The sequence below is a fragment of the Cryptomeria japonica genome, chromosome 1 (genome assembly GCF_030272615.1).
Source record: "Cryptomeria japonica chromosome 1, Sugi_1.0, whole genome shotgun sequence".
NCBI classification, from domain to species: Eukaryota; Viridiplantae; Streptophyta; class Pinopsida; order Cupressales; family Cupressaceae; genus Cryptomeria; species Cryptomeria japonica.
Window position 1 is genome coordinate 247,272,624 of NC_081405.1, and position 16,263 is coordinate 247,288,886.

At 36.2% G+C, this 16,263-nt stretch overlaps 1 protein-coding gene across 3 annotated transcripts; it reads left to right on the top strand.

Annotated features, from left to right (window-relative positions):
• Positions 1–6,238: 6,238 nt before the first annotated feature.
• On the top strand, positions 6,239–11,275 carry LOC131079593 (F-box/kelch-repeat protein At3g24760). 3 transcript variants are annotated; one of them, XM_058017592.2, is made up of 3 exons: positions 6,239–7,977; positions 8,290–8,417; positions 8,537–9,705. In XM_058017592.2, exons 1-2 carry the CDS (start codon positions 6,826–6,828, stop codon positions 8,410–8,412), a joined length of 1,275 nt encoding a protein of 424 aa, XP_057873575.2. In that variant the 5' UTR covers positions 6,239–6,825; the 3' UTR covers positions 8,413–8,417; positions 8,537–9,705. The 3 variants fall into 3 exon arrangements, with proteins under 3 accessions (XP_057873575.2, XP_057873583.2, XP_057873591.2); XM_058017600.2 differs by lacking the exon at positions 8,290–8,417 and having other exon boundaries at positions 6,240–7,977; XM_058017608.2 differs by lacking the exons at positions 8,290–8,417; positions 8,537–9,705 and adding an exon at positions 10,576–11,275 and having other exon boundaries at positions 6,241–7,977.
• Positions 11,276–16,263: the final 4,988 nt, after the last annotated feature.

Here is a 16,263-nt window from a genome sequence, read left to right on the forward strand (position 1 = left end):
ATTGGATTAGCAACAATGAAATCTACATCTTGCTTCTCAATTCCTCTTGGTAACTCCTGCCATTCCTTATCAACAACCTGATCATCCATATGATCACTATCATTCTTTTCCATTGGTTCACCAATAACATTTATTTTATCAACCTCATCCTTCATATATTCCTCTATCATCATCCCAATTTGTTCCACTCCAACCTTTCCATACCATTCTCTCTCTATGGCTACAAATACTGTCCACAAATGTGATTCCCCCTCATTGACTGCTTCAACTATATCTCTTCTTTGTCCTCCTTTGTTTGTTCTTCACCTTTCTCCATCAGGGGTGCTCCTTTATTCACATCTGGTTCAACCTCTTTCATTTGCCTCCTCTTTTGTCTTAGCCTTTGGATAGGCCATACTATCTTCTTCTTAAGTGTCATGTGTCAACTTTGCTGCATTCTTGCCTCTAATTCTTCCATCTCTTTCCTTATTCGTTCCAATTCTTGTCTTAACTCTTTAATCTCTTTTTGCCTCCTCTCTTTTTCTTTCCTCTTTCTCTCTTCCTCTTCTTGCTTCTTCTTCCATGAACCCTCACCTTGCAAATAATTCCTCAATGCATTCACCAACTCTCTCTCTTCTGGCTTCATCTTGTCCTTGCCTCACCTAGGTGCCTCCTCTCTGCCCTCCTAGTCTTTTGGCAACTACTCACCAGGTTATCTTCTCAACCTTAACGAATACACAAATACCAACCACACACAAACTCTTTTCTACCCAGATCTTTTGGGCTCTGATACCACTCTAATGCGGAGGCTCGGGTTCATGACTCAACAACTTGACATAATGATCCAAAATGATCATGAATGGTCACAAATGACCTTACAAACATTAAACAACACAAAACAAAGAAAAAATATAAATTTTTCCTCTTGTAGGCATATTAGGTCCTGAGGGTGCTCTTACACCAAAGTTATGTGTCACACATGCTCAGTGATGTGATTGTCAAGATGCATCCACATTGAAAAATTAGGAAAAAAACTCAATAAAAAAATACAAAAAATGTATACAAGTTATAATACTCACACTTAACTATATTTCTACCAATGGGTTTTTTTCAAAATACTAAATGCATCTAAAAAGATTGAGGGGCACACATCAAACACTATGTTATGTTTTGCTGGAAAAAATAGGAACAATTTTGTGTGCATGAAGCATTTGATCCTCTCAGTATTATCTATTTAAAAAAAACTTTAGTTGTTTAGAAACTAGGTTTAGAGTACTACAATTGTTGCTCTTTAGGTATCTTCAAATTCTAAGCACATGAGTCTCAAATTACTCCTTCAAGTTCAAGTTTAGCTGATTTGAGAAAAAGTTGCCACTTTTGACTCCCTTTTTGTGCACCATCTTTGTGAACATACCCTTGAGAAATATCATAGTGCCACCATTCCCCATAAAAATCCCCCTTTTTTTGTCTTAGTAATAGAGTTCCAAATGCCAACCAATGCAACAATGTAAGAAGGGTGTTTAAGGTGCGAAGTATTAAGCTTTAAGATAATTGATAATCCAATCCACTTTTTTCCACGTGTACAAAATATAAGATTCAAGTGATTAGAGAGGTAAGTAAAATAATCTATTTTTACACAATTCCTAGAGGAATCCTAAATTAGTTTTAGGTTAGGAGATATATAAAACCTATCTAACTTGCTAAGTATTTTATCATCCCAAATCTAAAACTAGTCCAAGTGTATCACTTATGGCCATGACTTGAATACTTTTCATGAATTCGATCTATAACCCCCATTGTATTATGACAATATAGTCATTCATATAATTTCTCACTATCAACTTTACATGGCTAGACTAGATAGGATCTTTATAATGTTCTACCACATTAAAATTGCCTCCTATAACCCAATAAACACTCAAGAGGTTTTTGTGCATCCATTCCCATAACTCGTATCTTTATTTTACAATATTAGGAGCATAAATTGAACAAAATCCAATAGGTTGTCCATTGATAAAAGACAAGTCACATATGCAACTATGTAAAGGGTCCTCCCCTTTATCAATACATAAATTCTGGGCCCATGAATAAATATCAATAACAACCCCACCTCTTCCTTCTCTATGTGATGTATGGAAAAATATGACCTCTTCATACAGTTGGATAAAAACATAACAAGTCGAGAAACATTAAGTTTGACTTCCTATAAAAAATAATATCATGTTTCCACTTAACTATAGCCTCAACCCCATATTTGAGACGAGGGAGGGATATCCTTGTTACATTCCAAGAAAGAATTTTTAAATTCATGATTAAGAAAAGTTATGAAGATCTTCCTCTTGTGGAAAACATCAAAATAATTAGCAAGGGTAATAGACTACTCAAAAAGTCTTTATTCTTTAAAGCAGGAGGAGGAGACCTTGATCTTTGTCTCACAAATGAGGGTGAAGATGTCAAAGTTTTATCACTAGTCCTCAAATTATGCCAAGGTGATGACGTGGGATAACTTTAGGAAGATGTATCTCCATTTAGAGGCTTAGTAGACCTTGGAGGTTCTTTCCTCTTCCTTATCATTCTCTTGCCATACATCATAATACAATCTTATAATTCAGGGAAGAATTATTATTAGACTTATCATTATTATTTTTTAGCATCTAAAAAAGTTTTGACTTGTTGTTGTGAATGAAAAGAAGCTTTAGGCATTATAGAAGGTTGATAAGGGGCGTGTATTTGTTGTGTACTAGGGGAGGCTAATATTTATGGCTGAATAAATCTATTAGTTTTTATAGGAAAATCTCTTAGTGACACAAGATTTACATAATATATATTGTAGATCAATGTTAGTTTTTGGATTGATTGTGTGCAAGTTTTGGAACCAATGTTTCTAATAGGATAATCTCTTATCATTTGACTTCAATGGAAAAAAAATCTAAGCATTAGGTTTATTTAAATATACTAATGGTTGATAAAACTCAAACCCTAGACTAATTAATTTAATATTCTTGGGTAACTGATTATTTAGGTTGATTTCCATGAAAATTCTAGGGTTTACCCTTAAGCTATTAAATTTGTCTATGTTATTTTTACACAATAAAACTCTTTTGAGTTGTGAAACTATTTCCTTGAAGAAGGGTTTGAAGGAAACATTAAAAAATGGTAGCTCTATTCATAGAGGATATCGAGGTCTTCAAGGACTTTTAGGATGGAAATCCAAGGTCCAAGATTGCAAGTAACAAATATGGCCATAGATAAACCAAGAGTCACATTGAAGCACAAATTGAGCATGCTTAGCTAATTCAAACTTGCATGACACATAGCCCTTTCCTAAGCCCCTCAAGGTTTTAATTTACTAGCTCCTATTTTACCAATTTAATTATCCCATTTGTAAAATGAGATTCATGTATGGTATTTGAAAAAATAAAATGACATACCTATGTTGACATTCAACAATTCAATCAACCACATCATTAGGAAGGATAAACTCTAAATTTTAACTTTTTTTTCTCACTATATGACTCTTCCATTTCATTTTCATCTCCTTCCTCATCCCCTTCCATAGTATTATCTCTAGGTTTGGTTGTATTTTCTCCAAATGAAACATTTCTTCACTTTACCTATGTTGACATCATTCGCTCTCATCATAATAATGGTTTCCTCTAAGTTCAATGTTTCTTTATTCTTATCTCATGTTGATTGTCATACCTCATCTTTTAGCTTCATGTCTATGCCATTCCATTTTATTGACTTATATGGTAACTGCAACTCATAGACCTAGTGTACATTAGGGGTCCATATGCTTCATTCCATTTGTCAACAATTCCGTAAAACTTATCAAGATCTATACATTTAGATGTGCCATAAAAAATAATAATATTCATTTTATTATGAAAAGACATAAAATTTTCTACAAAAAATCTTGAAGATCTTCTTTGTCAATTTTGAGTAGCTAAATAATAAAGTGTTTGTCTACTTATGAAGATATGAATGCAAGGAGGCTATAATAATTAATGATGTTGAATGGTTGTGGTGATGACATGTTGATTTTTATCAATCACGGGGATAAGTTAGAATTAAAATGAGTGACTATGTATTGAAACATTTGTATTGACTCAACTTTTGTAGAGGCAGAAAATGGAGGACAAGGTCAACCTAGGTGAATTTGTCTGACACCTTTTTAACGAAACTTCAAGGAAACACTCAGATTAACATCTTGATTCTGAAAAGATATCTGTTGCTTGCAATGAAGCTCCCAGACAAGGGTGACCTGAGTGAAATTGTCCGACATTTTTCGAGTACAAATTTCTAACATAAGTATGTAGATTTATACTTTATGTTTGCATATTTGATCTGAGACTATTATTGCATGCTGATAACTATCAACTTCACACCTTTAGCCCTAGATCTTACATTCATTTTACATATTTCCATTCCTCATTTTCAACTACCAACCAAATGAGTATTGAATTCACCTTGTGCTCAGTCCTTTACAATCAAATTTGTGATTGGGCCGAGTGGATCCATTCTCCTTCTAAACGTAATCGTTAAGGAAGTAGGTTTAGTTCCTAGTTTGCATGCTTTCCCAACATTACAATTATATAGAAAGAGTGCTAATTTTCTTAATTAAATTTTTTAAAAATGTTACACTTGTTTATTTTAATAATTTTTAATTTTTATTATTTATTGATCAAAGTTAATTATACAAAAATAATAACAGTTCAAAGGAAATTGCAAACAAATAAGATAAATAATAAAGAGTTATAGATATCAATTTACAAAGCAACATTAAACATAGTTGAACTAGCTATAGAAACCAAGTACTAGCAAGTAAAGGAGTATACAATGGCTAAACATAGTCTATACTTGAAAGTTAAATAGCTTTTGTAGATGTGTGCAACATCTAACATCTACTTCATTCAATTGCAAAAAGTGAGGTTTGATCTCTTCCAAAATCTTGTTGTAGGGAGTCTTCTATTTTAGTTGAGAAAACAAAGAAGCAAGTTGTAACAAGATGTCAAAATAAAACTATAGTGATTCTACTCCCTGATGAGTAATATAACCTTAGAAAATATCATTTATCTTTTCTTCTTGGTGGATCATATTGGGAACAATTAGTCCATAAATCTAATTATTTTTAATCTTTTCTTATATTGCATGTTTAATGCATTAAATTATTTTGATCAAGTTTCATCTCTATTAATGTTTTGTTGTTGTTTCAATGAATTTGATCAGTATTATATCTATCATAATAGTCCTTTTCTATTGTGAAGTAACTGAATTAGTTGATATGCAAATAAATTTGGCTTCAATAAAAATCCTCTTCCATACAATTGCTTTGCTTTGTTGACTTTTAAATTATTTTGTGTTTGAACTATAAAAAATCTTTGGAGAAAATCTTTTAGCCAACTTTGTGTAGATAAATAATAAAGTGTTTGTCTATCAAGAAAGCTACAAAATTAAATGAGTCGATAACCACAAATGATACTGAATGGTTGTGGTAATGACACATTTTCTTTTATTAGGCAACGAGAGAAATCAATATCATAATATGTGGCACCACTGATGTCACAAATGGGGTGATACCATGTGAAACACTTTTGACCGAAGCTATGTATCATTGAGATCACAAACTGAGGCTCAAACTTGCGAGCATATTGGATCAGTGAAGGCACAAGCCTATGATACAATGGTCCAATGGGGGTTTGAAACTAGGTGATCATAACAACACCACCACCACTTAACCGACACCTTATGAGAAGAACCCATATCCTATGTAATTATATATATTGCTATTTTTAATTATTGATCCATATATTTCAACTTGCATTTTCAATTATATTCTATTTATATTTTAATAACAATAATTGTTTATTTCATATATACACATCTCCCTCTTTTTGTTTTAATTATTTTAATTTATCAATAATCTAATATCAATGGCCCGGTCTTAGTGAAGTTGGTGAAATTGAATGGTTTCAAATGAATCCATCATAGATAAGTCTTGTTGAGTGCAAGCCTCAGACATTATAAGAGATAAAGCTGAATCATGTCCATAAAACAAATAAAATATTAAAAAATGAAGTGCACACAACCGATTTCAAATGAACCTACAAGAGATAAATCTCGCTGAATGCAAGCCTCACATCATACATCATTAAAAAAAAAAACCATGTCAATAAAAAAAAAAAAAAAATTAAAAAATAAAGGACACACAACCTATCCACTCATGGACACGAGGTGAGACCTCCACCAGCACTATGACTGTTTAGGGGGAAGGATCCCCTGCTTTACAAGTTATCCCTTGGAGCCAAGGTGAATTCCATTCAAATTCTCTGTAATGCCGCCTTCGCCACTTTCATTGAAGCTTTACGTTAACTGCCGCCACAAGTCTCTCTGTTCATTTTTTCCCCTTAATTGGATATATAAATCTTCAAAAGGCCACTGTTCATTGGACATAACAATCCATTTGCGCCCAATTTGTCGGTTTCAGCCAATTCTACACCTAACCCACATACTTATTTAACTAAATCTGCAAGAGGCCTCTGTTTATTCGACACACAAATCCATATGCGTCCAATTCCCCGGTTTCAGCCAATTCTACACCCAACCCACATACTTATTTAACTCGTGCTGCTTGCACGACTTTCATTCAAGCTTACGTAAACTGACGCCACAAGTCACACTGTATTCAATTCGTCTCCCTTTCTTTGCATTTGGAAATCATTAAGAGGGCTCTGTCAATTGGGCACAAATCCGTATACGCTCAGTCGACCCAGTTTCAGCCAATTCTACACCCAACCCACATATTTAATCGATCCACATTCCATTTGGGCACTCTCAGATTTTTCAATGGACAAAGTCTGCTCACAACCCAGATGTACAGAGCACGAGGGCTGGAGCCGCCTGAATCCAGATACAACAGAGTTTATACTCTCTTGTCTGCCTATATCATCCATAATCAGCTGCTGCACAGTCTGCAAACAGTGGTATGCGATTGCAACTGAGCCTTCCTTTGGAGCACGCCTCAGAGACCATAAAAAGCCCTGGTTTTTTCTTTACGGCCAAAACAACATATTCTTGAAGAACAACCAGGCCTTTGGCTTCGATCCAGAAGCCCATAAGTGGATCCGTTTGCCTGTATCTTCGTTTCCAGAATCGTGCGCGGGAGATTCCCTTGCAGGTTCAGGAGGGTTTTTGTTCGCTACAACTGGGTCAGATTGTTCAAGATTCTGTTATGCGCCTGTATTTGCTGCCTCATGGAAGGAAACTGCTCCTATGAGATTCTCGCGCAGGCAGCCGCTGGTTGGAGTGTTCAATGTGAAGAAAAATTATGGCTTCATTGTAGTGGGAGGTTCACGGTTTGTGGGTGGCCTGGTGGATATAGAGGACAGGCTTGCTGTTGAGATTTATGATTCGGGTACTGATGAATGGGAGCTCTGTGCTCCCTTGCCTGCGGAATTTAGGTCAGGGAATTCGTCACAGTGGCTGACATCTGCGCTATTGAATGGCAAGTTTTATGTGTTCGGGATATTTTCTGGTTTTATGTCAGCCTTTGATTTGGAGCTCAGGTCATGGGACATGGTAAGGATTTTGAGGCCAGCAGGTATTTTGTTTTCGTTTCTCATTCCCTGCCAGGGTAGGCTGATCCTAGCTGGCCTGAAGAACACTGCTGATGGCCCGGGGTTTGATCTGTGGAAAATTGACGAAGAAACAATGGGCCTTTGTGAAGTGGGTTCCATGCCCAAGGAGCTCTTGTATTCTTTGTTTGACAATGATGAGGAGGACAAGTTTGCAAGTTTGAAGTGTGTGGGATTGGGGAGTTTGATCTATGTTTTTAATGAGGAACACCATAAGATGTATCCAGCCTGTGTTTGTGAGGTTTCAGAAAGATTGGAGTGTAGGTGGATGAAAATTCCGCCACTGCCTGTGCCTGTGAATAGGTTTCACAGGGTTATTAGCTTCTGTTCTATAGCTGCAGTGGATAGCATTCTTGGTCGAAAGGTAGGTGTATCTAATAAAGGGATTTTGTAATTACTTATTATTTTGTGAAATCAGGTATTTGTATTTTGTTTTGGGTGTTGTGGAAACAAAAAATTGTTGTATGCGAGATTGTTGTTACTTTCTTTACACGAGGAAGTATTGGATGTAAAAATTGTTGTTGCTTAGATGTCTCTTTTGGTGCTGTATATGATAGATGTTGTGTTTAAAATTGTTGATTGCTTAGATCTCTAGATTGTATCTGCTCAGTTTATTTTGGTTTTGGGTACCAAACAATAATGAAGTATGGGATGCACATCTGTTGTGGCTTAACAGTACCCAATGTTGTGGGGTAATGAAGCACTGAGTTTAAAATCGTCGTTGGTTGAAAGTGGTTTCGGTGCAGAACGTGGTTATTCTTCTGAGCAGCTTCTGGCCATTGTATGCTTAAGATCCTGAAAAAGGTTATTTATTGTATACAATCTCCTAGATTTATAATAAATAATCATTCAGTTGTAGAGATCACAATCTTATTTGAGTCCTGTTTAATGATTACTAATGTCAACCCTGGACCAATCTGCAGAGCTTATGTAGATTATCTCATAAATTTCAGGAGCTCTTTGCCATGAATCGGTCTCATGTATTATATTACGAGCTCCATTAACTGTAGTATGGAGGCAAACCCACTGCGGGCACACTGCACCTAGTTTCCCTGGTCAGGTGATCCCATGAAATTTATAATTGTAATCATAATTACTTTTGGCAGCAGACTTTGAGCGGTTTGGGGAAGGAGGGGCTGGAACTTTGCAGATTTGATTGAAATAATTTAGAAATCATATATGATCAAATGCCAACTTCTTGATGGTGATTTGTTTCCGGATTTCTCTCACTGGAATCTGGGAATAAATTGAACATAGGTTCAAAGAGTAGAAGTTTCATGTTTCATAAGACAAATGTGCTGTATGCTACAGCTATTTTTTCGCAACGTTATCTGAGAAAGTTGCCGTAACCTTCATCCATGAAACCATTGCCAATGTTGCATTCACTAATCAGAAATGCGATTGGAAAATGAAAGCATTGCTATGTGGCAATAAAATCTCTTGAGCAGGTGAAGCATACCTTTTGGCTTCCTCCCTTTTGCAGCAGCTACTTTTCCTCCAAAACAGTAAATGCTCCTAATTCAATAGAGGGAGTTTTATGTTTAGCATTTCCAGAATTTAGCACCTTTCATGGGATCATCTGGGAATTTAAAAATGGGATCTCTCATCCTCTCCATGGAAACCCTCTCCGAACTTTGTAAAAAGTTGTTTTTGGCTTTATGCATATCATGTTTACTAATAGAAGTAGAACAGATGATGTCCTACAGTTTTCATGCAGTTTGTCCTGGAAGTAATAAGAGATTTTAAGTCTATTGATGACATTGTTGCAACATGAAGTATGAAAGCTCCCAATTGAGATTTGATATGGTCTTTGATCATGTATTTAGCATTTTCAGTTTTGGAAGCATAGTGTGGTAGTTTCTACATCCATATATGTAGATCTGATTCCAATTGGTTGTCTCCTTTTATTGCATTGTGCACTTTTCAACTGCTAGTGCAGCAGGGGTACACAAAATTGATTATGTATTTCAGTCAGAGTCACATAATAGAAGCTTCCTGTAGAATAATTATAGAAAAATATGTACAAATATTCTTTGTAACGTACGCACAACTTTTCAGAGAAGAGATAAAATCACAGAGCTTTTACAGTCTCTATCACATAAGCTACTCACTCAAATATAGTTATGAAAAAGGGGTTTAATTTACACTCTACAGTTTTTTTCAACAATTTTAATTCGGTTGGTTCTCTTTAATTTGCAACAGTTTTTTTCAGTGTAGGCTCTCATGCGACTGCTTAGTTTATTTTGGTTAGCAGCTATTGCTCAACTTTTTAACTTTTTAAGCAGCAATTTGTGGAGCTGGTGACCCCATAAATATTTATTTTGCTGTTTATTTTTAAGCAGTTATTTTAAATCGTATTATTAAATGAGATTAATTTTTTTTGTGTAGCCATCTGTCATTTTTTCCAATATGCAGTTGTTGAGATAGAGAAAGATTCCAATTTATCCTTTTCCCATAATTAAAAATTTGTATGAAAACATGAGAACATGGGATCAGGACTGTATGATGTAGTAGCTTCCATCCACTCCATCTTTCAACTAGCATTGATTTCATGTAAGATATATGCTCTCGCCTTTTGGGAAAGTATTTTGTCAATTGTTGGGAATGGGTCCATATTCCTGTCCCGTCTCTATTCTGTGGGTCCAACATAGTACGATATTGTATAGAGTAATTGGCTGAAACCACTGGTAGTATAGTAATTGGCTAAATTAGTGGTAATTCATTCAGTCCTGTTTCAGTCAATGAAGCCCTAATTTGAGCGGTCTTGTTTCAGTCTGTTAATCCCTAATCCATGGCATGATTAGAGGAGTCTATCTCTATGCCTCTGTTTCATATATAACAATTTGAATGAAAGAAGTTTTTTTCATTTATATACAACAAATCATTTGAATAAAAGATAGTTTTTCATCTATTTACCTTGTTCTCCTCTTCTTTGTTTGCATTCTCTGTCATTGGTATGCAGGTCATATTTTAATTATGGTATTAGAGCTAAGTTCCTTGTAACAAGAGCGTGAGAGCTAGGTCAGGGATTGGAAAATTCTGCAGCATAAATACAGGTTTACTGAAGTGGGCAATTTCGGATTTTTTAAAAAAATGACTTGTCAAATAGGTGAAAAAAAAAAGGATGGTGGAGAAGTTTGATGGAGAAATTTCCCTCCTAGGGAAGGTGAAGATGAACATATTGCTTTTGGGATTATTATATTTGTGGATGATCGTTTGTTGGCAAGAAAGATTCGATTACAAGGAACAGAGCAAGCTAAATATGTTGCAAGCAAAATGTGACACAGGCAACTGTAGCACACCCAAAAGACATCACAAAGACAAGGGACACGTTTCCGTATGATTGTATACAAATAGAAGATGGGATAGATGAAGCTAGGAGGATCAATTAAAGAATAGACAAGGAGGAGATAGGAAAGATTGTAATTAGACATTATATAGAGAAACATATTTTGATTGAGGACCACATAATAGGATATTGAGTATTTGATAGAACGCGAAGGATATCATGTATGTAGATGTATATGATTTCATTTAATTTTGCTTGTATTATCTTGCTGCATTTTTTTGTAATTCACCGTATAAGCTTTGAACCTTCTCATATCACTATAATTGATGTATAAATTGTTGATTTTTGTTAAATTCGTGTCCTAGATCAGTAATCAGATTTGTAACATTTGATTATGCCCTAGTTTATTAATCAGATTTGTAACATTTGATTATGCCCTAGTTTGTTACTCAGATTTGTAATTTAGTAAACTATAATCAAGTAAATTCAAAAATGAAACAAGGAACCAAGAGTCAAACACAAATACCCTGGGAAAACCTCCAAGGAGGAAAAACCCAACATTAAAGACCCACAGGTCAGATTATGTATTCACTCTTATTGCACAAATACAATACTTAGCTTGCTTTCTGAATTTGATCTTTATATATCAGATTTGCCTTTTTTGCATGCTTCAAGATTGCACCAAAATGCCCTATATCCTCTTGAATAAGTTTGCCCAATCCTTGGACAAGTTCGCACAATCCTTGGATAAATTTGCACAACCTTCTTTAGTGATTTCACACCTCTTGTTTGCAGAGCTAATTCGCTGATTTCATGGATAACTGAATTGTATTTGTATTTGCAATTTAACCTTTATTTATATGGGTCTTTAACCCACATATCCTAGGTCGGCTTTAGTCCCTTTTGGTGCCAATTTGTGGCGTGTTGCTTTTAGTGAGGCGTGGAGGATGGGGCCGAACTTGTCTTGGGGGCACGCTACCCCTTTAAGATGGGAACCAATCCTAAATGGGTTCGGATGTTGCCTTAAGGCAATCCGAACCCATTTTCTCTAGTTATAAACAACACTCCCTCTTAACTAGGGAAGAAGAGAATACATAATTTGAACCTTTAGAGTTCCATCTAGCACACAAGCATAGAATGGATCTAGCACACAAACATAGAATTACATCTCCCACCTAGCGCACAAGCATAGGATGGTTCTAGCACACAAGCATAGAAAGTGTAATACATGTGGGTCTTTACATAATTACAATTTTCCATCTAGCACACAAGCATAGATTGGATACTTTTCATTCTTGCACACAAACAAAGAATGATCAAAGCACAACAGATAGTCACTGAGATTGGAGCTCCCTCTCAATTAGGGTTTCATTTTCCACAATACCAAGTCTGTCTCTGAAGTATTCGAACTTCACCCTGGATAAGGGTTTGGTAAGAATGTTCGCAACCTGATCATCTGTGCTAATGTATTTTAGTTGAATGGCACCTCTTTGCACCATATCCCGAATGAAGTGATAGTGCGTTTCCACATGTTTGGACCGGTCATGGAACACAGGATTTATTGACATCTTTATACAACTTTGATTATCACAATGAATGGTGGTAGGACCACTAGCGTGACCAAATAATCTAACAAGGAGTTTGCGAAGCCACATTGCTTCTCTGGATGCAACAGATGCTACAATGTACTTAGCTTCTGTAGTGTTCAATGCTACGGAAGGTTGCTTTCTATATGCCCAAGAGATCACTGCAGAGTCCAAGTTGAAGCAGATACTCGAAGTACTTTTCCTGATACATTTATTGTGCAATATGTAATCTGAACTCAACCAACACTCCTTAGAGAGGATCACAACAAGTGGCCATTAACCATAAGTAATAAGTAACCAAATCACATAATGGTAACTCATCATGAATCCTTTTATAATATTCATCTTGCCTTGCTTGTAGAGGATGAGTCCAAAACTTTATCATGTACACCTGCAAGACATGAATACAAACACAAGTATATATATGCACATCATGGACTCTTTCCATGATATCTATCACGCATATACACCATTCATTGCCTGCTAAGAATGATGAAGAGCTTCCATTTCAATCTTCTCTCAGAGAAGATTGCAGCACCAACTTTACTTGCACACGAGTATTCTCCTTAATCTTCTCCCAAAGAAGAATGCATTACCTTTACCTCAATCTTCTCCCAGAGAAGAATGTAACATCAAAAAATCATAATCTTTCATCTTGTACACTTTCCATCCAGCACACAAGCATAGGATGAAATTCCATCTTTTCTACCATCTTACATTGCCCGCAGAGGATGGTAACCATTACTCTTCTCCCTGAGAAGATTACACTACCACCTTACATTACCCACAGAGGGTGGTTGATGAACCACAATGCATCACTGAGGTTGAGACTCCTCAATCAAGGCGGTGTTCTCCACAGCTCCAAGTCTATCTTCTGAAGTACTCAAGCTTCAAAAGACTTGGTGAGAACATTTGCAACACAAGATTATCCTGCCATAAGACACTGAATTTTCAGGTATCTCTATACGACTCTGATAATAAATAATTATAAGAAACCATTCAACAAGAATTTGAAAAACCACACAATTTCCTTGATACAGTTCATGCTCCAATGAATTCAGCTTCAACAATACTCAGTGTGACTGAGGACTGTTTGCTGTAGTCCTAAGAGATCATAGGGTATCCAAGTTACAACAAGAGATTGAAGTGACTTCCCTTATCTGAGACACTTCAGAATCCGAGTTAGCCTTCTGAGGTGATTACAATCCTCTGCTCACAATCATTTGAGATTTTCAAAATGCAACAAGATATGCTTGGTAGCAATAACATGCTTCAACCTTGATCATGAATTAGCTGAGGCATCCACCAATCAGCTGCTTGTCTTCAGATGGATCTGCCAAATCAGACTTTGCTACAGACATCCTTAATCTTTATGTTAGTTTTCATAAAGGTTTACAATCCATTATTCTAAATATCAAAAGTATACTTGACTTGGAATAATTTGGTTAGATCCTTGACATATTTCTAATCCTAGAAGACAATAAATTTAGATCCTTGCACTAATTATTCTTTATATTCCAATGATGAGAATAGAGTTAAATCATCACATCAAAAACCAAAATACTTAAAAAAAGGAAGTTAGAACTTTACAAAACTCTAGACTTAACAAATGATTGTCAATTCTTGAATACTAAGTCTTTATTGAAGATTAGACTCCCTCTTAATCCTTAATCAAATAAGAATCAATAAAGGAACCATAAATCATATAAAACTGAAGATGCTACTTGCTTTTCTCTTACTTTCACTTTCTGCAAGGTGGATTTTCAAAAAACCTTCATCTTTAACCTTGAGAGGGTGAGATACAAACTAGTTCCCATCCGAATAACCATGCCTGAAAGGATCCTTATGTAACGTCCTAAAATTGCGACACTTGCAATTTCGACTGCATTTGGGTCTTCACGATGGCGACACAACACTGAACCTGAATGGAGACCCCGAAACTTGTTCATGACATCGAAAACTGCATTTTTCTGCACCTTGGCATGATCCCTCCTTGCACCCTACTGTCTTGGGAGGTGGGACCATGGCGCTCAGCGCCCTGGTCCCCCAGGACCATGGCGCCCAGCACCTTGGTCCTTAGACCTATTTTGGGCCCGGTCTCTTTTGGGCCTCAGGTCTTTATGTTTGCAATTCGGGAAATAATGTTTCCTGGTCGGCCTAAGGTCAGAAAAATTAGTCTATCAGCCCTAATTGACAAGTATATAAACTACATTTCCTCTCCCATTTTGAGGAGGAAGGACATATGTGTGCAAGACACGGAAGCGATATTAAAACACTCAAACATTCAAGCATTCAAGCATTCAAGCATTCCTTCAAGGAATTGAGCATTCTAAGTCTCCATTCAAGGCTAAGTGTTGCATTCAAGACAAGGATTCAACCATTGAAGAGGAGATCACATACAACATACAACATACAACATACAACAACATTTACACCTTCGCATGTAAGAATACAAACATTCTTACAACAAGGTATCAGTACTTGTTTACATTACAATCATTTACATTTACAGCATTCTCATTTCTTGGTTAATTCCAAAACCGGGGTTTGACCTAAGGGCAAACCCCTAATCCCTAACCCCCCAATCGTCCTCTCTTTTCTGTGTGTAGGTTGCAGGTACGCGGCTGTAATTGAAGATCTGGAATCCTTGTGCAGAGACGAACAAATCCCCCTTCGTTTCGCGGATTTTTCGGAGGACCGTGTGCATGCTGGGCGCCATCGTCCCGTCAACTTTTGCTCAAATTTGCAGGACAACATCGTCTCGACATTTTACTGCTAATTCCAGGTCCGCAGCTTCATCCTATATTCCTATCTTTGTTTATAAGTGAATCTTTCTCACTTTACATGCATTCCTAGCTCAATCCTTCTATCTACATTCTTTACAAAAGAGGGTAGCCTTGCTGTCACAACCCTTGAAACTCATTTAGAATCCAATCTTGCATTGTGTGGGATTGGATCTTGTGGGTTTCAACCCCTCTTTTGAATGTAAAGTCTCCCCTAAGTGAAAACCGTCAACCCTAGTGACCTCCTTTCTCTCTCCTTGGAGTGGTGGGGGGAACACTTAGGGTTCGATCGCGATTTTCCGCTTTACACTTTATATACTTATTAAAAAAAACAGGCGTGAGATTCAAGCAAGCAAAATACATAAGCCAAATCATCTTTCAAACTGAACAACTGAAATTGAGATTTCTTAGAAACCCAATCACAAGATATAGTATGTCTACATACATATGATTGATAAATATCAAGTAGAACATAATCTTCATACTTTGTTGAACAAGATCCTAATTATATTCAGCTTTGGTGGAAGTAGAAGAAATTAACGAGTAAAATGCTTACCTCAGCCTGAAGAGATCTCAATGCTAATCACAGAGGGAGACCATTGACTTGTTCATCATTCACTCTTCCTACATATGCTATTTACAACAATATATTCTAACTTCTACTATGTAGGAAAGAGCATCATCATAACCAATTAACTGAAAGCAACCTGTCATGCAGTTATTTTAACAGATAACTAACACATAATAAAACTGCATTTGTCACAACATTTAATGACATGAGCTCGAATGCAACATGGATGATATAAGGATGGTAACTCGAGATAACACAGGCACAAACTTGCTTGTAGACCTACAAGGATAAACACCTGTCACAGGGAACCTCAAAACATGATTGGCCCAACACGGGTTAATTCAAAGAGAATATCATTTTTCTTTCACACAACCCAACAGGGGTTTTACAAAACTAAGTAAGCACAAACCCATAAGAAGCA

Coding starts and splice junctions, on each gene's coding strand:
- LOC131079593 (XM_058017592.2), top strand. CDS start 6,826: ATGGACAAAGTCTGCTCACAACCCAGATGTACAGAGCACGAGGGCTGG. Junction 7,978..8,289: donor ATAGCATTCTTGGTCGAAAG/GTAGGTGTATCT, acceptor GTGGCTTAACAG/TACCCAATGTTGTGGGGTAA.